At 33.2% G+C, this 24,063-nt stretch overlaps 1 protein-coding gene across 7 annotated transcripts in view; it reads right to left on the bottom strand.

Annotated features, from left to right (window-relative positions):
* Mef2a (myocyte enhancer factor 2A) overlaps nt 1-24,063 on the bottom strand; it is a 151,659-nt gene that overhangs the window by 26,481 nt on the left and 101,115 nt on the right. For 4 of the 7 annotated variants that reach the window (XM_026394707.2, XM_026394703.2, XM_026394704.2 and 1 more), the window contains exons 4-6: nt 9,727-9,864; nt 7,374-7,593; nt 6,459-6,518 (exon numbers count right to left, since the gene is read on the bottom strand). In XM_026394707.2, coding sequence (XP_026250492.1) covers nt 6,459-6,518; nt 7,374-7,593; nt 9,727-9,864 — 418 coding nt within the window. Of the gene's footprint in view, nt 1-6,458; nt 6,519-7,373; nt 7,594-9,726; nt 9,865-9,929; nt 10,062-24,063 lie in introns of all 7 variants that reach the window. The other 3 variants (XM_026394708.2, XM_026394705.2, XM_077800280.1) reach the window with 2 other exon arrangements.

Here is a 24,063-nt window from a genome sequence, read left to right as displayed (position 1 = left end):
AATGATACTAGATAATTTTGATTCTCCCGATGTTTCTTAAATAGAAAAGAAGCACGATAATTTAAAACCACTTAAGTCATGTGCAATGGTGCACACCTGAAATCCCAGCAACTCGGGAGGCTGAGGCAGAAGGATCAAAAGTTCAAAGGCAGCCTCAGGAGATTAGTGAAGTATGTAACAACTCAGTGAGACCCTATCTCTAAATAAAATATTAAAAAAGGGTGGTTAGTGGTTAAGTACCCTGGGTTCAATCCCTGGAATAAATAAACAAATGAATAAACAAAGAAGCAAACAAACCACTTAAAATTCATACTGTAAACCATGTGGGGTGGCACATGCATATAATCCCAGTGGCTTAAGAGGCTAAGGCAGGAGAATCATAAATTCAAGGCTAGCCTCAACAACTTAGCAAGACCTTAAGCAACTTAGTGAGACCCTCTCTCAAAATAAAAAATAAAATGGGCTGGAGATGTGGCTTAGTGGTTAAATGCCTCTGGGTTCAATCCTTGGTACCAAAAAAAAAAAAAAATCAAAATATACTGTACTTGGCAGATTATAAAGCACTTTCAAAGACAATAATAATAAAGAGGTCAACTGATAAACAGACATACGAATTCTAAAATTTGGAAAACTATTACTAGAAAGAGATGGCTTAAGAGAGTTTATAAATATAACTTTCTGAAGAAAATGAAGGCTTTAATGTACTTTTTTGGGGGGCAGGGGATATTGGAAATTAAACCCAGGAGTGCTTTACCACCCAAGCCCTTTTTATTTTTTAACTTGAGACAGGGTCTCACTAAGTTGCTTAGAGCCTCGATAAGTTGTTGAGGCCGGACGCCACCACACCTGGCTCTTCTTATATTTAGTTTGAAAAAGATACACTTTTTAGGTGAGTTATTTGAGAATTAAAAATTTAACATTTTGCTAATGTGATATAATCAACTTTGTTGAATCCTAATCACTATATTTCATGCTTTAATTCTGAAAGCCTGGGGGCAAAGAAAAGAAATGCTAAGTAGGGCACCTAGGAACGGCTGCTTCTCTCTAGCAGGTGTCATTCATTCCGAATTTCAGGGTTCCAGATGTTATTTAGTTCTTTTCCTCCTTTTCACCTAATTCCTTTTGTTTTTTCTGAAACTTCTTACAAAGTGACCTACAAGTTTTAATTTATATGTCTGATTTAATTTTTCTGTGAGAACTGGTATTTCAGTCAACCCTATGAGCCTACTTCATGAATTGTTTCCATTATCTTGAAAGGGTTTGTATAAAATCTGGGCTGAATCTCTTTTCCACAACCCACAGAGCAATTTCCTGCATCCTTCAGAAAGCTGAGTTGGGCAGAAGTAACTGCTAAGTCAGACATCTGGAGAACATAAATGTTTCTCAAATAATTTTATTCAAAATGAGACGTTTTAATAGAACTGGTATTGCACAGTAATACAAGAATTAACAGTTTCTCTTAATATATAATGGCATGAATATTTTCTGTATCTGATATCTAGAATATATGAAGAATAAAAGCAGTATTTCCTCTCAAAGACATTATATGATGTAAATACAGAATTTAAAAGAACATATCATCAAGAAGCATGAATACTATTTTCCATGCTTTTGGAGGGTTTTAAACCTGGGAGACTTTTGCCTCTGAGATGTATCCGCAGAGCTTTTTTTCCTCAAATTTTAAGAATTTTGAGACAGTGTCTTGCCAAATTGCCCAGGCTGGTCTTACACTTGGGATCCTCCTGCTACCACACCTGGCTATGATGTTTTTTATATGGTACCATAGTAACTCATAAGAATTGAGTTGTAAGAAGGAAAGGGGATCTAAGTGTGAAGTCAGGAGTCTGCAGCAGATAATGACTGCAAGATGATGTAAGTTTTTGGTAACTTGCCAGGCTAAAGCTAAGATAATTTCATATGTACTACTTGTTATTTTGTAGAGTGGTATACTAACTTATATGCCTTCTTACCTCCAATTTTATGAAAAAAATGAATATACTGTTGAGATAGACTTGTGCAGCAGATACTTTCAATAAATAACACATCTTGCTACAACTTATAAATTTAGGAATTAAAGTGTCTACTATAATTGACACTACTATAAGCCTAATTTAATGTGATTGTTGTTAAAATGTGTTTTAAGTTATCATGGTAATTTACTAAAATGTGAAAAAAAAATGCTCTTGAGCAAGCTGCATACCTATGCTCCAGAAACTTAACAGATCTATTTTCTTTTTTTAAATATATTTTTTAGTTGTTGATGGACCTTTATTTTATTCATTTATTTATATGTGGTGCTAAGGATTAAACCCAATGCCTCACACATGCTAGGCAAGTGCTCTACCACTAAGCCACAAACCCAGCCCCAACAGATCTAATTTCAATTATAGTTTCCAGATGTTAGGTAGGTTATCCAATTATCAATCTGGCTCATATTTCAGAATGTAAATATTCATGTCAGCTTAAATAATGCATATTCAAGTGGCTGGAAAATATTCTGTGTCCTTAATACTACTCATTCAGGGCTAAACTCTAGACAGTAATGTCATTAATGTTTTGCTGTGAATACATTAATTGACAAGCAAAACTTCGAAGCATTCTGAAAAAATTCTACACAGCAACGTGCAAAACTTGATTTTATCATATGTGATGAACATTCCATAAAATTTGACAAACATGCATCAGATTATTCAACAAATCAGCAAAAACGTATTTTTAAAGTTTTCAAATTGTATTATTCGTATATAGAATTGCTTGAGGTTTCTGGAACTAAAAAAAAGACCACAGGTTTTGAAATAATTGATGACCCATTCACTTAATTTGATGAGAAGTCCTATATGATGGACAACACGAATCTCTATCCATTAGAAACTTGTAATAGAAAACATACAATGCTCATGGAATCCTACTTGAATACTATCGTCTCCCTCTTCACCTCTCCTGGCAAGTAGCCCTAAAGAAGCAACATTACGGGCTGGGATTGTGGCTCAGCTATAGAGCATTTGCCTAGCATGTGCGAGGCCCTGGGTTCGATCCTCAGCACCACATAAAAATAAAAGTAAATAAAGGAATAAATAAGTAGATAGATAGATAAAGCGACTTTATCTTTCTCATTCAGAGAATTCGTGCAACACTCTCCCACTGAGGTACATACCCAAATTTCTATTCTAAAATTTCTCATAAGTATATCATTTGTATTGCATGTGAATTCTGTAGAACTTTCTGAATCTGAGTTTTTTTTAGCGGGGGGAAGACTGGTTTTGGATAATACTAATCACTATTTCAAATACTACTTTTGCCCAAGTTTCTCTGGCTTTTCACTTCCTAGAACTACAACTTAATGTATATTGGGCTTTTTCATTGTATCCTCTCAGTCTTATTCTCCTCAATTTTTCATCTTTTCATGTCTCAACAATTCTAATTATTTCCTGTTTTTTCTTTTAGTTTATTAACTCTACTATTTGCTTTGTTCCATATGTTACAAGACTGGTCTGTTCAGTTCTTAAAACATGGTATTTTTTGTTCTAAAATTTCCATTTTTAAAAATAAGTTCCTAGCTCTCTGTCTAAATTCTCAATATTTTCTTTATCTTCGCCTAATAACTCCAACAGGAGCCTGATTCTACTGTTCTTTTTCCCTACAGGTTTTCATTTATGTTTTATGCTTCTGAGTGTGCCTAGTTAGTTTTGCTTATGTGCCAAGAGAAATAATAAGGCCTGGGATAGTGGCTTTATTCTTCTATAGCTAATTTGCCTTCTCAGGCATTTTTGGGGCTCCTAACAGTAAACTACCACAAATGAATTGAAGAAGTGGGACGGTGCAAATATCAGATACTGCTACAAGGAGGAAGATATTAGGTTCTACCAATTTTGGTAGGCACTGAACTTATAGTTTTGCTGTGGGGAGAGTCATAAGGGAAAATGTACACAAAAGAGATATGGGATACAAACAATAAAAATTGTGTCCAAAAGAAAAAAGCCACATTGCAGTCTTAATGTATAATGGATTATACTTTCATGTATGTTCTCATATAAGAGATAAGACCTACAACAGGTTTTATCTGTTTAAATTCCATTAAGACAAATTTAAAACAGTACAGGTATAATTAGGCATTAATTCCTACATTAAAGTCATTATACATTTTGTAACTTGTCTCACTCAATAATGTGTGTTTATTTCTCTATTATTTTAAAAATAATTTAGTCACTCACCTAATTTTCTTAAGGTAGAGGCTCCTCATATTCTTGTGGAATAAATATTTGACAGTATTTCCTATAAGTGATCTGTTTTCAGATGTTTCCAGGACACATAATATCTATGGAGGGAGTAAATTCCTACCTTGCTTTCAGATAACAATGACAAATGTCACTAGCACATATTAACAAGAAGACTTAGTATAAAGAAAATCCAAAGGGCTACACTTATTCTTGTAACTTTTTGACATATATACTATGTTTTTATGATATTAATATCATAATGTATTTTTATCAGCATGTCAGGAGTGGGCAGACACATTTATGACATGTGTTTAAATTGCTAGTGATCTTAGGTGGAGCCCCACAAGTAAAATAATCTATTCAGCTGCAACTATGCTAAAGGTCAATGGTCTACCTGTGACCACCAAAGCAAATCCTTGAGACAGATCTCTCAGTTCTCCTTCCATCTCTGTAAGTAGGCCCACCATTTCTTTGCATTCCAATCTTTCTAAAACCATTTTAATCTGTTGTAAGAAAAAAGCAGGTCACTAACAGTCTAACTTTGGTGAGGACAGAAGATATTGAAAACTTCTTCTTAAGAAACTATCTCAATGTAGATGTCACAATCTAATCTGTTTTGTTTTTAATTTGTTCTTTCTAGATATAAATGACAGTAAAGTGTATTTGGACATACTATACATGCATAGAATAAATACAATTTGTTCCAGTTAGGATCCCATTATTGTGGCTGTACATGATGTGGCATTACACTGGTTGTGTATTCATGTAAGGACAGGAAGATTATGTCCAATTTATCCTACTGTCTTTCCTATTCTCATGCCCCATCCCTTCCCTTTGTTCCCCTTTGTCTAACCCAACAAGCTTCTATTCTTCCCCTTCCTTCTTGTGGGTTAGCATCCACATATCAGAGAGAACATTCTGCCTTTGATTTTTTGGGACTGGCTTATTTCATTTAGCATGATATTCTCCAGTTTCATCCATTTACTGGCAAATGCCATAAATTCATTATTTATGACTAATATTCCATTGTGTGTGTGTGTGTGTGTTTGTATGTGTGTACATCACATTTTCTTTATCCATTCAAAATCCATATGTAATAGAATGAAATTGAACCCATACCTCCCCCCTTGCACAAAACTCAACTCAAAGTGGATCAAGGACCTAGGCATTAGACTAGAGACCCTGTGCCTACAAGAAGAAAAAGTAGGCCCAACTCTCCAGCATGTCAGCTCAGGAACCAACTTCCTCAATAAGACTCCTAAAATGCAAGAAGTAATTTTTTTGGCGGGGGGGACGGGACTGGGGATTGAACCCAGGGGCACTTAACCACTGAGCCATATCCCTAGCCCTTTTTAGTATTTTACTTAGAGACAGGGTCTCACTTATTTGCTTAGGGCCAACCCACTGGGATTACAGGGGTGCACCACCATGCCCAGCAACAAGTAAAATCAAGAATCAACAAATGGGATGGTATCAAACTTTTTAAAAAGCTTCTTCACAGCAAAGGGAACCATCAAAACATGAATAAAGAGCTTGTAGAATGGGAGAAAATCTTTTACCACCAGCACCTCAGATAGAGCCTTAATCTTCAGAATATACATAGATCTCAAAAACTTAACACCAAAAACCCCCAAATAACTAATCAATAAATGGACTAAGGAACTAAACAGGCACTTCACAAAAGAAGATACATGAACAGACAAAAAACATGAAAAAAGTTCAACATCTCTAACAATCAGAAAAATGTAAATCAAAACTACACTGAGATTCCATCTCACTCCAGTCAGAATGGCAATTATCAAGAATACAAGTAACAATAAATGTTGGCGAGGATGTGGGGGAAAAGATAGACTCATACATTGCTAGTGGGACTGCAAATTGGTACAACCACTCTGGAAAGCAGTATGGAGATTTCTTAGAAAACTTGGAATGGAACCACCATCTGACTCAATTATCCTACTCCTTGGTTTATACCCAAAGGACTCAAAATCATCATAGTACAGTAAGGTCATCTAGTCTTTAGTAAAAACCCAATATCTGCTATGGAGGAAGCACTCAATAAATATTTACTGAATAAAGAGTAACTGAATTTAAGATCAATAAAAGGAATATTCCAAGAAAATGTTAAGTATTAGTTAAATTATCCCTCAGATGGTAGAGGGGCCTAGTTTCAGGGAAAATATTCCTTATATTTCAAACGAGACAGATGCCTACAAAATTAAACAGTAGGAATTCACTCACCCACTGGGCTGCTTCCAGCTCCATTTGGCACTGTGAGGTCTGTAGTGCTCAACATCCCACCTAACAACATTATGAAGAGGTGAGAAGGGCAGAGAATGAATATAAATGAACTCTCCTTATTTGAGTATGAACTGAACAGAGGTTAACCTTCACTCCACTCCTAAAAAACATCAAAATAAAAACTAGCCCAGTCTGAAGTTCACATTAATGTGTGATTTGATATATTCTGTATCACACACACACATATATATGTGTAAACTATACATGTAATATACATTACTATACATGGTGTGTGTGTGTGTGTGTGTGTGTGTGTATGTGTGTGTACACCCACACACAGGAATTTACCTAGTAAGCTCTAGAATGGTTTTGCTTTTCTGTGTTATTAATACCAAATGATATATATAAATAAGAATGGAGATAGTACATATTAAATATCACCAAATCTAGGATTTAAGAGAAAGGAAATACTGAATCTCACAGGCTAATGCAGCAAATACACTGCAAATTTCTGCTTACTTAACCAAATCAGGCAGAAAGAAACGCCAAAAAAAAAAAAAATCCACTAACTCTCATAAGATGAGTTTATTTCCACATTTCTAGCAGGATGGCTCACACAAAATCAACTTCAAATCTCTATTCATGATATACTAATTAAATGTTCTGCCTGTTAAATATTCTCATGATAAGGAACCTACTGTGATACATGGTAGGTTCTCTATGTTGTTCTACTTTGCCTGCCAAAATAGTCTCATAGAAGATTAGTCCCATGGTAGCCATTCAGTTATGTAGCAGTGACTCCTGCTCATTCAGACAATAAAATTAAGACTAACAGAATAAGAAACTTACTATGTTAGCAACTAGTTTTTTTATCTTCTTTGTTAAAGAACTAGCAGTACAGATGTCACTACATACTTGCATTGCCAGTACTTGGTGGTCTCTGAGGAGCTCCTGGGGATACATTTCTATGTAATGTAGCTGGAGGTGGAGATAGCATGCTTGAATCTGCTAATGTTGAGCTGGCTGCCAAAGATGGCGACACAAGTGAACTCCCTGGATTAGAGTAGGATAAAGCATTAGGACTGGTCACAGGGACTGTGACAGACATTGAGAAGTTCTGAGGTGGCAAACCAGGCTGTAAATAAAAAACAAGAAAGAGAAAACTGTTAGTTTTATTTTCACCTACATTAAGTAACTTATGAACTTTAATTTGACAAGGTAACTCAAATTATTACAAATGGAGAATGGGAACAGTCTTAATCAGTTTGCAGATTTAAAGCTGTCTTCTTTAGAATTATATTTGAATGTGAATATGTTTGACATGAACATTTTCAATTTTATATTTAATGTATACTACAATGTATATATTCTATATTTCAAATATTCATAGAGATGAAAATTAGAAGTCAAAACCTGATATTAAAGTATTACTGCTGAATTTAGACATTATAAAATTTATCACTGTCATTACCAAGTAAGCATTAATTATCACTTTGATGCAAACCAGTTTAATATCATTACATTCCTATTGAGAGATCCCAAATATATCAAAAGGGAGCAAGAGTGTACACATAATTATTAACTTAATACAGCAACGGGACATAATAATGAGGCCCCAATCTGATTTGACTGATGGACATTCATAATGGGCAAAATTAAAGAAAAAACAAATAATTGTAACACAATGAAATCTGAGTGTAATGAAAATGCATAGAAACAACCTAAATAACAAAATTAATTACTGATAAGATATTAATGAGTTTTCTGGTATTTTCCTTAAATTGTATGAAGATTAAATTACAATTTTAAAAATGCCATCTTCTATGTCAAGAGCTTTGTAATGTTGTGAACAACCAATAAAAAAAAATGCCATCTTCTATTCCACCAAATTATTTCATACCCCTTTAAAAGGATATTTTCTATTTTCCTCTTCCATTTTTTCCATAAACCATTTACAATATATTGTTGACCACAATAAATAAGTCCTCTTTATAATTTAAAGTGTGGGGGGGGCAGTTTCCTCTCCTTTCATTTTAAAACAGTGATTTGCATAATAAAGTAACACTGCTAATTCAAAGTTGGAAGACTACAAATAGCTTATGTACTCTATTCAATAATTTCAGGTGGGAAAATTATAATAATTCATCAACAAATATAAAACAACGAGAAATATTTTTCAAAAATAGAACAATTTTCAGTTTAATGCTAACTGCAAGAATATCATCATCCCTGTGAGATCAGAAGGGTTTTTCTTTGGTGTTGTTTTAAGACTAATGGCATACCTCCTCAAAGTTATTCTTCTTGAGCTTATTCTTATAGGACTACTTTGAAGAAAAATTATCTATAAGGTACACTTTAGGGCATTGTTTTAAGAGAATTAGCTCTGACAATGAAATAAATATCAGCATTGGAACCATTTGTCTTATGAAGGCTATACTTTCATATACAGAATTAGAAAATCAGATCCAAAATAACAATCTTAAGCAGCTCTCACTATGGAACTTTCAGTGAGAAGAACTCTGAAAATCTATTAAGTCCAGGAGTATGAGCTCAAAAAAGTACTGTTTCACTATGGTTAGTTATATGAGCACAGAAAAAAATTTAAAGTGACTATTTATTTTACAACCAGTTTATGAACATTGCTTCCTTAACTTAAAATTAATCCAAGCCTTTCTTCCTTATTACCAGAATCAGTTATGACAAGAATTTGAAGGTATCAATGCCAAGTGCTTCTGAGACTTTTACAAAATGCCAGAGTAAACTCAGCTCTACTAATGTTAAAGCAACTATATGAAACAATTTAGAAATATTTGGCATTCTCAAGATTTATTTAATCCCACATGTCTTATGTCTTATATATAAAACATATATATATGTTTTAACTCATAGGAAAGAGAAGAAAGTCTTATTCATTTCCTTTATTAAAAAACATGGTATTTTAGAAGTGGAAGGGATCTTAAAATTATGAGCAAAGCCACTCACTGTATAGATTAAGAAAGTAGAATTCAGGATGTTTAGGTGCCCCATCTAAAGATATAAGGGCTTGTAAGCAGCAAAGCCTGAATTAGAATGTCCTCACTTCTACATTAAAGATGCTGAACATAAACTATTATAAGATTTCAGCAATTTTAAATTTATATAGAGCAAAAAAGTTAATAAAATACCTTCTTTTCCCCTTCTATTTATTATCATAACTCACTGTAAAAATAAGATGTCGGATCAATCTCTTCATGCATAAGATAAGCACAAACCATACTTTAGTACTCACTGCGATTTTATGATTCCGCATCATATTATCAAATTCCTCATTAATTTTTTTATATTTTTCTTCTGTATGTGGAGTTAGCACATATGAAGTATCAGGGTCTGGGCTGTCGCACCCTCTGTGTTCCTTCTTGTTCAGAGCCTAAATAATGAAGTTAACAAAAAGGATCAACAAATAAAAAGTAGAGGTAAAATGAAAGTACTTACAGGGCCTCGTTTGAAAATAAAATCACTATCTTCATTTAGTTTGCTGAATCTGTCCTCCGAGAGTGGACTGTGCTCAAAGTAATCGTCAGCATCAGGGCTCTCACAACCATTAAGGCCTTTTTTTCTTAAAGTCTGAAATACAATTGGAAAATTCACACACAAATAATGCTAACTTTCCATGAGTTTTTTTGTTTTTTGTATTATTAAGAGAGCACAGATTGAATGAACTGAATTATTTAAGAGCCACTGAAATGGTTTTCAAATGATCAAAGAAGTACTAATTCTTCAAATAAGGTAAACCTAAGACCTAATAAAATTAATTCAATTGTACATTAAAATAAAAGGAATATTGACTTGTTTGGATTCTTCCTTTTAGAACTTCTTAAAAAATATAAATTTCACATTGTTCTAACGGTTAACAATTAGAATGTGAATACAACCTGATCAACTTAAGTGCTAGAGCCAATTTATAAAGAAATAAATTACAAATTTACCAAAATGATGCTTTGAGAAGTTATAGTGCACTGAGCATTTCAGCAACTTTATTTACTGACTTCCTTTCTGCCTATGAGAATTTATTTCAGTCACTAGAAATTAGTCCAGAATCTCAAAAATTTCATTTCTAATTTCTTCTTGAATGTTAACAGTTTCCCACAAAATAATAAAATATAAAAGCTCAAATCTAATATTTATATCTGACTTATGATTCTTTTGTATGAAGATGTATATATTACTGACTACATATTTTTACAATTTGCATTCCAGGGTTATATGGAATGCACCCCTTTCCCTTTTATTAGCTCAATCTACAGAGCTGCTTCATGGATTGCTTTAATCCACTGAACTGACTTTCTTCAGAATTTTCTTGAGTGTTGTTAAAGCTTCCCCCTGGAGCATACTGACATTTTTTTACACTGGGTTGTAAAAATATAGCAGATGGTTAGTTTTCTATTTCTTTAACTTTAAAATCACCATAAAACAACTTGTCTAAAATTAAAAGAATTAAAAATCAAGGATTTGGAGCTGGGCACAGTGGTACACGCCTGTAATCCCAGAGGCTTGGGAGGCTGAGACAGGAGAATTGCAAGTTCAAAGCCAGCTCCAGCAACTGTGAGGCGCTAAGCAACTCAGTGAGACCCTGTCTCTAAATAAAATTCAAAATAGGGTTGGGAATGTGGCTCAGTGGTTGAGTAACCCAGAGTTCTATCCCTCGTACCAATAAAATAAAACAAAAAATCAAGGAATTGGAGATTTATAAATGTAAATGTTCATTTACATTTGATTTTATTGTTTTTTTAATCTGTACATGCTTAAAGAAAATTGTAAGCAACAATTACTATAGATGTTAGCTTCTCAAATGTTCATTTACATTTATAATGTCAAATTAAAAAATACTCTTGGGTATTATTTTAAAGTAGAATTACTGGGTTCAACAACTTAAATAGTTTTAAGACTGTTGATTTTCCAACCAACTCCACAAAAGTATTAAGAAGTTAAAATTTTCTACTGAGGCCTACCTAATTAGAAAGTTTGATAAACTAGTTCTAGATGAGTTCGTCACAAATTATTTAAATTAGATTTAATATATATTTTAAATTCATAATACATATTAGTATCCTTTAAAACTTGACTTACAAACATTTTGTTTATTTTGCCCCTTTTTAGTCTTAAGAAAGTAGAATGCAAACACAGTACATCAAGATTTAAGAACTTTTTCTTAGTTTTTCCAAAGCCAGATTCTTTGGTGGGGCTGGGGGGTTACCAGGGATTGAACTCAGGGGCACTCGACCACTGAGCCACATCCCTAGCCCTATTTTGTATTTTATTTAGAGACATAGTCTTTCTGAGTTGCTTAGCACCTCACTTTTGATGAGGCTGGCTCTGAACTCGCAATCCTCCTGCCTGAGTCTCCCAAGCCACTGGAATTATAGGCTTGTGCCACCATGCCCAGCAAAGCAAAATTGTTTCAAAATTTGATTTTATTGTTTTTTTTTTAATTTATGTATGCTTGAAGAAAATCATAAGCAACATTACTATAGGTATGTTAGCTTCTCAACTTTCTTGGAATGTGCCACTCAATGCCTGAAGCTCTTACTGAAACATAATTACTAAACAAGAACATATAGTGAACACTACATCTATTTCCCTAACATCTGTCCCACGACACCAAGCTCTATGAATCTAATTGCGTGGACATTATGTTTACTTAGTCATAAAAGGTCTTGCTGTTCAGAACACTAAGGGATGGAGACCTTTACCCACCCCATCCATGGTAGCACGTTCTACTTGCCAAATTTCTGCAAGCTCCTATCAGCACTGAAAATGTTAACACTTGGAATAATGAACAACACATTGAACTCTTATAACTGAGAAACAGACCAAATATAACAAGTACCTATACACAGATATTATAATGAAAAGAATGATTCATTCTAGTCTTTAATCACTGGATGCTTGTTTCTTAATTTTCACACATCATAAAAGACTAGTTAACTCAGTTTTGTCCCTCTTGGTATACTGAAATGTTATCACTGAACTCTCCACAAACAGCAATCACCATTTCTTTAAACATTTTTTTAATCTACAGAGGAAAAAAGAATACAGCCTTTGTTTAAAAAAAAATGTGAATTTTTTTTTTTTTCCTGCAAGAGAAAGGCTAACTTAATTATGGGGAAAGAAAGTACTCCAGTATCACTGGCTCTGCAAGCTTTCACTTCAGAAGAGTTCCTGTCACAGCCAGGGAATTTAGGAGGCAGTATCAACTCTGTAGATAACAAGCTATTGTACCTCTGTTCAACAGCCAACTTGTGTCTCCTTATCACCAAACATGAAGAGTTGTTTTGAGGACCTAACTACCATAAAAAGACTTTTTCTGTCTTCTTTATCATTACCAAATAGCATAATAGTAAAAATTTCTCCTGTGTCACTGGTACTAACAAGTGGAATTCTGTAATCTATTAACAAGGCCAGGTGAGGCACAAAAGAAACAGACCAGCTTCAGTTTTCTCATATACTTCAAGTTACCCACAATAAAAACATTTGCTCAATTTAAAACTCAGTCTGAAAGGCTCTCACTATGGGAACTCTGGGGGAAAAAAAATTATTAAGAATACCAGCACTATGCACTGTCTGGCTGTTGCTGAAAAGTATTGTCTTTCACCCTGAAGTAAACATAACTTCAAAGAACTATTTGTGTGTGTGTGTGTGTGTGTGTGTGTGTGCGCGCGCGCACACACACACTACATTCCCAGCTAAGGAACTATTTCTTGTAAATGTGACTGACAGTATTTCAGTGCCATCAATGGCAACTTTAAGGAAAAACTCAATTGTGCCAAAATAACTTTAAATTTCAGTGGTGTGTATTTAAGCCGACTTATCCTGGATTTCCTTTACTAACTGTATTCTGAAATCTATATTACAAACTGCTAAAGTGAACATTTGATAAGCAATTGTAATTAATCAGTTCAAGCTGACTTGATACAATCTGTTTTAAATCCTTCATATGAGTGTTTCAAATACTTTTAAAGGTTCTAATTGGCAAGGTTAAATGGCATCTGAAAACTAATGCACCTATATTTTTCTTCAATCCTTTTCCACAGAAGACAAATCTTATTTTTGGAGGCTCAGTTAAGCACTTTAAAAAAAAACTTTTTATAGCTGTCACCAATAAAGTTAAATTGAACTGGGATTTTAATAATGGTTTTTCTTTTTAGTGATTTGTGCCAATGCAGGTACTTTCTGCATGCTGTCATTTATGGTACAAAATGTAAGATTTAAATAAGTATATGTCTTTAGTTAACATTTACCTTTCAACATTAGTTATGTAAAGATAAAATGTAAAATATTTTTAAATGGACCAAAAAAGATTTATAAAAATTATGGTATCTTTAAAGAAAAACTATGTATTGTCTAGCACATAAACTTTAAAGTTATCTGACTCTATGGAGTTCTTGTCTTTGTCATTAAACTATTTTACAACTCTATTCAGATAGAATGCAAATGATTTTTGTACCATAGAAGTTCAATGCATTTCTTTTCCCCATTGTGGAAAAGCTAGTTTTTTTGTTTTTTTTTAATCTATGAAGCCAACTTATTTGGCTTTCTTGATGGGTTTGTATATTTGATCTTTGGATTTACCTATTAACCAGCTGTGACTTTTTTTTTCAGGTTCCTACAATAGTTAACAAATTAAAAATCTTTGTGGCCTATTGACTTTCAATCTGTCTGAGACAAGTATGAAACTACTCTTCACTCATCGCTGACAGCAGATTAAAAGAGTTCAACAGCCCTTGATATGACTCACAATTAGATTGAGCACTAGTTTTTAAAATAAAAAAGTAATGTGTTATTTAAAAAATAGCTTGAAAATAGTTGATTAATGATCTGTATTATTATTATATCACAATAATATTAATACATTAACACAATATTAAAATATTAAGGAAGTATGATTAGAGAAGGTTTCTGACTTTTCAGTATTTGTCTTTAAGAAATTAAAGAGTGATCCTTAATTCTTGTGATAATTTGCAATTAAATGTGTTTGGGATAACAGCATTAACAGTGGAACTGTCTGGGACTGGGGTTGTGGGTCAGTGACAGAGTGCTTGCCTGGCATGTGTGACTCACTGGGTTCGATCCTCAGCACCACATAAAAATAAATTAATTAAACAAAGGTATCCATCTACAACTAAAAAGATAAAAATTAAAATAAAAAAGAGTGGGACTGTCCGAAACATCAAAACCTACAATCTCCTGGGTTCCTTTCCATCTGAAGCCAACATAACCTAAAGTGAAATGAAGTTGGTGGGAGAAGAGTAGGTCAGGTTCTGCCTTAACCATATTCAGGGAAGTAGGAATCCTACACCACATCTTCAACTGTTCTGTGCTAGAAATGTCCAAATTAAACTTTAAAAAGAGGGTTTTTGTTTATTTTGTATCGAACAAACCAGTTTTACCAAATAAAGAGGGATAAAGCCTTCTCTCTGTTGATCAAATACCTCTAAAGTTGGGAGACTCTTTGAAACACTAGTAATTTTTTTTAAAAATATACTCATTTTTTTAAGAATACATAGTAATCATACATACTTATTAGTTACAGAGTGATATTTAAACTCAAGAGCCTTTATATATATATAAAGGCTCTTGTAACTAATAAGTATATATGTGTGTGTGTGTATGTATGTATGTATGTGTATATAAATATATATATATATATATATATATATATATATATATGCTCTTGAGTTTAAATTTTCCATACAAATTTAAGGAAAAACAGTAAACCCCTGAAATTTAGTGAGTATTCTGGCTAGACTCCCCCCACTCCCATTCAGATTATAGCTACCATTGTTTCTTTGACTAGGCTATTTTACAACTTTTTAAATATAAGCATTAGTTAGCTTGCAAGAAAATGGATAGTTTGTGCAAATAATTTTTGTCCATAGAAATTGTTTCCTGTGAAATACCATGGATTATCAATCACCCTGTGGAAACTGACCAAACTTATCTCCATAAATTCACTCCAATATTTTTAAATTATAAATTTGATTCATTTTACACGAAGACCATCAGTTATGCCTTTAAGAGAGTCACCTTGCAAACTAGTCATGGTAGCAGAGACCACAGATATCATCAAAGATGGATTTCCTGGTGTCAGGTCTTCAGTAATTCAAATATTCTTTCCTGTCTTTGAGTGCCATATGTCTCCTTTATCTTGAGCTACTTCAAATGAGTTTCCACCACTTATAATTAAAGAACCTTTTTTAAAATTTATTGTTTTTTAGTTATAAGTGGACACAATATCTTTATTTTATTTTTTTAATGTGGTGCTGAGGATCAAACCCAGTGCCTCACACATGCTAGGCGAGCACTCCACCTCTGAGCCACAATCCCAGCCCCAAAGAAACTTAATGAAGAAAACTGTCAGTGATTCTTTAGGTCACAAATTAATAGTATCCTCATCCAAATTATGTATTTCCCAAAAAAGTCTGGCTTGTGCCTCCAAAACCTAGAATCCACAAGGGTCCTAAACCTGAAAGTGACAATTATTTACCATTTTTGGCCAAAGACAATTGATACAAAGATACTTGCCAGATTAAAGGCATGTGTTCTTCTATTCTACTTATAAAGAATGAGTAACCTTACCTTCCAAATTCAAGGAAACATTGACAGAATTCTGGGTATATGGTATTGCTTGACAGACCCTATACATCTGCCTCTCATTTTTCAGTCTACATACTAAACCTCTTGGTGAAACTAAGATGGAAAGAATAAGAGAAGGGTAAAAAAGAGAAAGGAAAGAGACTCAAGTACGCGAGAATAATGCCGTTCAGACTTTTTCTAAGTATACCCATGTTTTTCTTTTACATAATAACCTTAAACAAGCATATATAAAAACAGATTACTCATTGAGCAGAGGCAGTTCATTTTAAATGGGGTTCTTTTAGTTTAAAATCTCATGCTAAATATTCAGCAAATAGTTACATAGTTAAAATTTTAGACATGTACACTTTCCACAGAAGTTATACCTATATTTTATAAGTGCACATATGGCATATACATAAAAATACATGAGTTACAACAATCTCTGGTGTTTGTTTAGAGTTAAATCAGGACATTTTCCATTCTAAGTGTATATATTTTATATATGCACACATGCACATACACACAAATATATGTATTACTATAATGTCTAATGTTTGTTTACAGAGTTAAGGAAAACAGGTTATCTTTCATTTTAAACATGTACAAACCACATTTAAATCATGTAGGGGCTTAGAGAAAAACGGATAGGTATCTCAAGGAATTGGCACTTCTGAAATTTTGAGTCTATATTAAATTTTTGATTCGAGAATCTATGCTACTTGCCAGAACCTCTGACAGGACTGAAGTTTTAACTGCCATGTACAAAGAATTACAAAATTCTCAATATGCACTATATTTTATTTATTTATTTATCATCTATCTATCTATTTGTTTATTTATTTATAGTGGTCTAAGGATTGAACTCAGGGCCTTGCACATGGTAGGAAAGCATTCTACCAATAAATTAACAACCCAGCCTTAATACATTCTAAACTTTGTAAGATAACTGTCAAGTTCCATTCTAAACTAATGGAATCACAGCACTTACAGGTGAAACTATACAATTAAAAGTACTCAAAAAGTGTATATGCATGTTTTTTAAGTGCACAAGGAGCTAATCCAATAAATCAATCCACAATTTTACTGTGTATCTTGAATCTTTTTTTTCTGAAGCCAGCTGAGCAGTAAATACCCACAAATACTGGCTGAATGGATACTTAATACCTCCAATATAATACAAGTGCACACAACATAGTTACTTGTAAATAAAGGAATAACTTGTTTTAAGTTCCAAGGAATTCAAATTAGACTATAAGAAGTTTTTAAATGTGAAAAAGTTCTCTTTTGACCCGATTTTAATAAGTATTTCCATTCTGAAGTAGATACTATTCTTTTTAGTCATTCTGAAAATACTCAAAACAATTATTTAAAAATTTGAAACATGCATAAAGAAAGGTACATGAAAATTAAAAAAAATAATTATAAAGTGAAAAAGTCATTTCAATTAAAATAGTCCTAAGCCAGAATGCTATATATGTCCTTTAATCAACCGACTTCTCCTCTCCCCATATAGGACAATACTATACTAACTCTGTGATGACAATTTCCTGGATTTTCCTTATAGGTTTAGCACATAGATACATATCCTATAATTAGAATTTAGCTTTGCCTACTCTGACTATATGCAAACAGAACCACAGAGAATAATATATTGTATGTGATCTTTCATTACACATCATTCATGAGTGGTTACAGTGAATTCTCAGGAATAGAACTGTAGTCCACAAAATACATGAATTCTGTAATAGACAACACCAAACTGTTACTAAAGTAGTTCTACCAATGTGTACATTTCTATCTTTAATGAATACTGAATTTGCATTCCCCCAATTACTAGTGAAATTCAACACATTTCATATCTATGGCCGTTTAGATTTTCTCTTTTGTGAAGCAGCTATTCAAGAACTTTGCAAAGTTTTCTACGAATTGCTTTTTTCTTACTGGTACATAGTTCTTTCAAATGCAGTCAGTATAGGTCCTAGGTTAATTTTATGTATCATAAAAATCTTTTTCCATTTTATGGCATTTAAAAATTTTAATCTTTGTATGAAGGGAGGTTAATTTTATTTAATATAGTCAAACATATCATTGTTTTCTTTTCATTATCCTTACAATAGTGATTTTAGGTCTTATATAAGAAATTTTCCCCCACCCCAAAATTATGAAGGTATTCTCCTATATTATCCTCTAACCAGCTTTAAAGGTTTGTCTTTCATATTTAGGTCTGTAATCTTGCCGGAGATTATTTAGTGTAGGATTTGAGATATATTCAATCTCAGACTAATTTTAAGAGTTTGTTCTTTCCTCTTTGATCTGTGATAGCACGTCATTATATATTAGTTATCTTTGTATGGATCCAGTTCTGTGCTATTATTCTACCAGTATGTTTGGTCATTGGTAATTGTGTTAATGCCACAGTATCTTAGTTACTATAGCTTTAAAATTACTCTAATATACTTATTACAAATCTTTTCACCTTAATCTTTCTTCATGTCTCTTTTCCCTTTGAACTGCAGAATCAGTAAGGTTTTTATTTTTAATGCCTTAGAATTCTGAGTGGCAATTCACTGACTTATACAGATTTTATGTAGCATGGTTATATACAATATTAAGACTTCCAATTCATGAATATGGAATAATGCTACATTCCTGGCATAAAGCCAAATTAGTTATGATCTATTTTCCCTTCTGTATAATCTGGGATTAAATTTCTGTATTAGCATAAATAGATGCTTTAACACAAAAATCCACAAATCCCACTGGCTTTACATAATGAAAGTTTATTTATTGTTTATACAAAGCCCAAGGAGGGTATTTCTTAGTCTCAGAGAAACTTATGTGAGACTCAGGGCCCAGAGTCTTTTTCTGTTTTAGGGGGGAAAGGAAGCTCGTAAAGATGGAACCCGGAGCCTCATAAATGCTAAGCATACTCTCTCCCAAGCAGATACACACTCCCAACCCTGTCCAGAGTCATTTATCTTGTGGCTCTGCATATAGGACCTTTAAGTCCCCTTCTGGATTCTTTACACCTGGTTGTCAAATAAAAGAGAGAGTGAAGATCATGTGGGAAATAGTTCACAGGTCAGGCCTAGAAGCAGCCTGCATCATATCCATCCATATTTATTTAGCTAGAACTCAGTCACATGTTCATTCTTAACTGTAAAGGAAGCTGATACAGAGTCTAAACAAGTGTCCAGGCAGTAGAGACAGTTTTCATTGTGAAAACGAAAATGTCTCCAATAAAAAAGATGCAAACACAAAAAAGTGAACTAATATTTTGCTTAGGGACTTTTCCATTTATGTTCAGTGAGACAGAACATAAATTCTAGTTTTCTTTAGCATTCTCTTAATTGGTTCTGCTACCAAAGTTAGGCTAGTTTCAAAAAATGAAAAAAGGAGAGGTTCTTCTTTTGCTATTCTCTGGAAGAGTTGTGAAATACATGCATTACTTCCTCTTTAAAAATATACTAGTAATTACTTCGAGGCCATCTGGACTTGGAGTTGTAAATCTGACAATAAGAATTATTTTCTCTGAAAATAAGATTATTTTTTTCTGATTGTTTTGCTAAAATTATATTTTCCTGGCAACTGGTCCACTGAACAAAAATTTTGAGGAATAGGAGAATAATGAAATTATATATGCTGGCTGGGGATATGGCTCAGTTGGTAGAATGCTTGCCTTGCATGCACAAGGCCCTGGGTTCAATCTTCTGGCACCGTAGGGGAAAAAAAAATATATATGCTGAAAAAAGTATGTTAAAGCTGAGTATAATGGTGCACACTTCTAATTCCAGCTACTCAGAAGGCTATGGCAGGAGAATATCAAGTTCAAGGCCAGGCTGGGTAATTTAGTGAAAACCTATCTCAAGGTAAGTTTTTTTTTGTTTTGTTTTGTTTTTTAAGGCTGAGGATATAGTGCTGAAGACTATTTGCCTAGCATGTGCAAGGCCCTAGATTTAATCCCTAGTACAAAAATTTTTTTTTAGGTTAAAATACCTATTGAATAGAAAATGGACACCTTTCTGATTCCGTAGTTCATCTCCTATCTTAATAGAAGAGAATATTAAAGTCAGGAGAGATTCAAGTACTCATGCCATATCCTACCTCATCATTTAGCTATAAAGTAGCATAACTGGAATTAGAATCTGAGTCTTCTTATGTTTAAACTAGTACTCTTTCCACTATGCTGTGTTAGTTTAGCCAATCAACAGATTGCTTCAAACAGTTAACAAACCAAAAGGAGAATAGATAAGAGCACTGTGATCTAGTACCACTTTAACCACTGAGAAGAGTTAACATTTATTATGTCTTTGGTCAAAAGCATGTCTTCGTATTTTTCTCCCAGTTTTTCCATGATCCTAACCACATCTTCTTCAGTGAGAAATATGTTGTTTAGGCTCTGGCTTCTGTGAATTCTAAGATCTTACTCAGTTCTATGATCCTAGGTTTGACTGTAAAGATCCTAAAGTATGGTAATACCTCCTCCACTGCTTCCCTCAATTTCTACAATTTTGGGGCCCTGGTTTTCCAGGAGCTGGATACTAAGCCACCAGGTAGTCTGGTCTCAACTAGTCACCAGGGAGAATGTTTTAGATGTCGCCACTTAAATAAATTCTTTGATAATGCTGATTTTCAGTGTCAAGGCTGATTTTCCTGAAAAGTCAGGAAAGTGTATCCTCCAAAGTCCTGGCTTTTGATTCTTCACTACCCCTTTGTTTGTTTACTAGATACTTTAATTTGCCTTTTTCATCCAAAAAAATTCATTGAAAGCATCCTACTGGCTAGTTTCACATACTTACTTGCAGTAGTCCCTGCTTTCTTACCATGGCAGCTTGAGTTGGTCTTGGCCCTTTTCCAAAGCATAAAGTAGCTCAATTGCAAAGCTGATATACAAGTGTTTCCCTTCATTCTTGAAGATATTTTCTCTGTATATAAAACTCAAGGTTGGGTTCCTACTCTATTACCCTAGCACATTTATCACTGAACTCCAGGTTTAATTTGCTGGTATTTAGAATTAGCACTGTTTTGAGGATAAATCTGTTTTACTTGTCTTTTGTTTTCTGCATTTTCACCATGTCTTTGTGTAGTTTGTTTCATTTTTATCTTAGATTTATTCTGCATGGAATTTATTGGGACAGTGACTCAGGTCTTTTTTTTTTTTCTTTTTTTTGAGAGACAGAGACAGAGAGAGAGAGAGAAATTAATCTTTTTTGTAGATGGACACAACACAATGCTTTTTATGTGGTTCTGAGAATCAAACACGGGTCCAACCGTGCTGGGTGAGCGCTCTACCGCTGAGCCATAATCCCAGCCAAACGCATGCCTATTTTATCAGTAAGAAAGTGAAACTAACTAGTGGGATGCTCTCAGTTTTTCAGCTATTTTATCCTGGCAAATTACTTAGGGCAGCTACAGCTTTAAAGAATTCTTGACTTTTGTGTTCTGTTCTCTTAGATTTTGGCCTAGCATAGTCCTTGAAGCTCTTTGATATTATGAAATATTTTTTACAGTTCACCTACTGTTTTTAGTTGTCTTTTAGCAAGTGAATTAATCTAGATAACCTGGCCCAAGAATACTGAACTTTTTATTGTAAGTAAGTATTTTTAGAAAAATAATGAACTAAGCTTTTCTAATGATATCCAAATAAGCTATTTTTGTTGATGTTTTTGCTTTATTATTATTATTTTAAGTTAGATGTGGAAGATTTAGGCAGCTCATCAAGGTTAAACAAAAGAATTTACTATTCAATCCAGGAAATTCTATTCCTAGCTAAATACCTAGGAAAATGAAAACATATGCCCATACAAAAAAGTGTTCACAGGTCTAGGGGTATAACTCAGTGGTAGAACACTTTGATCCCCAGCACCACTATCCTGCAAAAAGTTGTGTATAAACTTCAAAGTAGCAAATGGATCTCATTTGGCCAAAGAATGAAGTTCTAAGATATGCTACAATATGGATGAGCTTTAAAAATATCACCTTGAGTGAAAAAAGTCACAGAAGACCACATATTATATGACTTATGTACTTATATGAAATGTCCAGGACAAGTTCATTGACATATAAAGTAGATTAGAGGGTTAATCTCAGTTATGTCTACATACTTCAATAAATAACTAAAATATGCACTCAATGTCATAATAGTGAAAGATATTTGGGTAATGATTTATATAGTACTTCATGCAGGTTACTGAAAGCTTTGAAAATATTTACTATGATCATGAATAATTATCATATGGAATTCATACCTATTGATTACTATATCCTAGTATGATAAGACTGCCAGTGAACAGAAACATAAAAAACAAAGCCCAATAAAACTTCTGAAAATAACTTTCTTTATAACCAAAAAAAAAAAAACCAAAAAAAATCTCAGAAAAATAACTTTCCTACTCTGTATAATTTTCTTTTAAATAAAATAGCAGTCTTTAATCCACATGAATGTAAACTAGGACACATTATCTTATAAAAAAAAAGAAGAGAGAAAAAAACCTCTGTGTACTTAAACAATAGTCTGCTCTACTATGATATGTTTTTGTAATGCAAACTAGCTCAGATGCAAATGGCACTAGGAAATGATATCAGTATAATAAAGAAGTCACTTTGGTTTGCTGGTGATTTTTTTCCTAGGAAAGCGGAACCAGAAAAGCGGGAATAGTATTAGAACTTTAGCAGGAAAGGAAAAATCCCTCAACTTGGCTACTGTACTGACAATGTAAGTATTAATCTGTATTACCAGAAATTTTTAAAAGAAGGCTTTAGATGAGTACTCCTAGTCTTATAGATTGTACTTTTTCCCATGCCCTCTTTAATGGCAGCCTCCACTGGCTCACCACTATACTTCCATCTGTATTGTCCTAAGATCCACCAATTCCATCCCAATGAAAGGCTTACCAGCATTTCTATTCAAGTAATTTTGTACATTTATAATCTCATCATGGTAGTCACTAACTACACTAAGTTGCCTAATTGAACAGTTCAAGTTATCTCCCCAATTATTACTTGCATTAGTTCTCAGAATACACAGATATATGAGTTTTGCAGTTTGTTAGGTTTTTAGGAATGCATAAATCTCAATACATCAGAAACCTCTGTACTTTTTTATTTTTAAAAGTAGGTTTACTTCTCTGAAGGCTGGGAATAATACATAGAATGAGTAGACGTGAGGGGTAAGGATGAGTTAAAGAAGTCAATCATTTCCAATGTTACAGAGTAAAAAGAATCACATTTCCTTCACTATTGACTTCCTTCCACTTATAAAACAAACTTAATATTTTTGTCCCTACTAGTTTTTGTAATATTTGATGGAGTTTTAATTTAAGAGTATCATAAATGGGTTAACAATGAAGTAAGCAATGCTGCCTTTGGTTCAAATCTTCAGTAAACTGTGTGTTGGATATTTACTGAACACTGTTGAAAATACTAATATTCTTTTGTAAAGTCTTGCCTCAAAAGATCTACAGTCTTTCAAAAGTCATTATGTAAGTGTAGGTTTTGTCATTATGTACTAATATGATCTGGACAATTTTGACCCAGCTTCCTTATCAATTAAATGAAGTAACTATATTTTAATTTCCTAAACTTTTTATACCAACCTCTTTTCACAATAGTTTTGATCATGTGGTCATTTGTGCATAGAAAATAACAATGAAGTGATTTTTAAAAGAATTTAAAACTGAAGGTTTTATTACAAAGGTTATTTATTTATAATATTTGGGAATGTTAACATGGTGCTCAACTCTAAAAATTTCCTTTTTTAAAACAAATGATTCACTCGAATTTTCTACAGATCAATTAAGAAAAAGAATAAAGTGTGAATACATTACAGTCTTTGGAATACATCCTAAACTTCCACTTTATAATCTCCCCTCTCCATTCAAACCAAATGGAATAACATTCCTCTTCTTTCAAGTCTCACCATTACTAAAAAAAAACAAAAAAAACAAAAAAACAAAAAAACTATCATGATTACAAGATGGGATAAATTATA

The sequence above is a fragment of the Urocitellus parryii genome, chromosome 6 (genome assembly GCF_045843805.1).
Source record: "Urocitellus parryii isolate mUroPar1 chromosome 6, mUroPar1.hap1, whole genome shotgun sequence".
Classification (NCBI taxonomy): Eukaryota; Metazoa; Chordata; class Mammalia; order Rodentia; family Sciuridae; genus Urocitellus; species Urocitellus parryii.
This window is presented reverse-complemented; position numbering and strand designations above follow the sequence as displayed.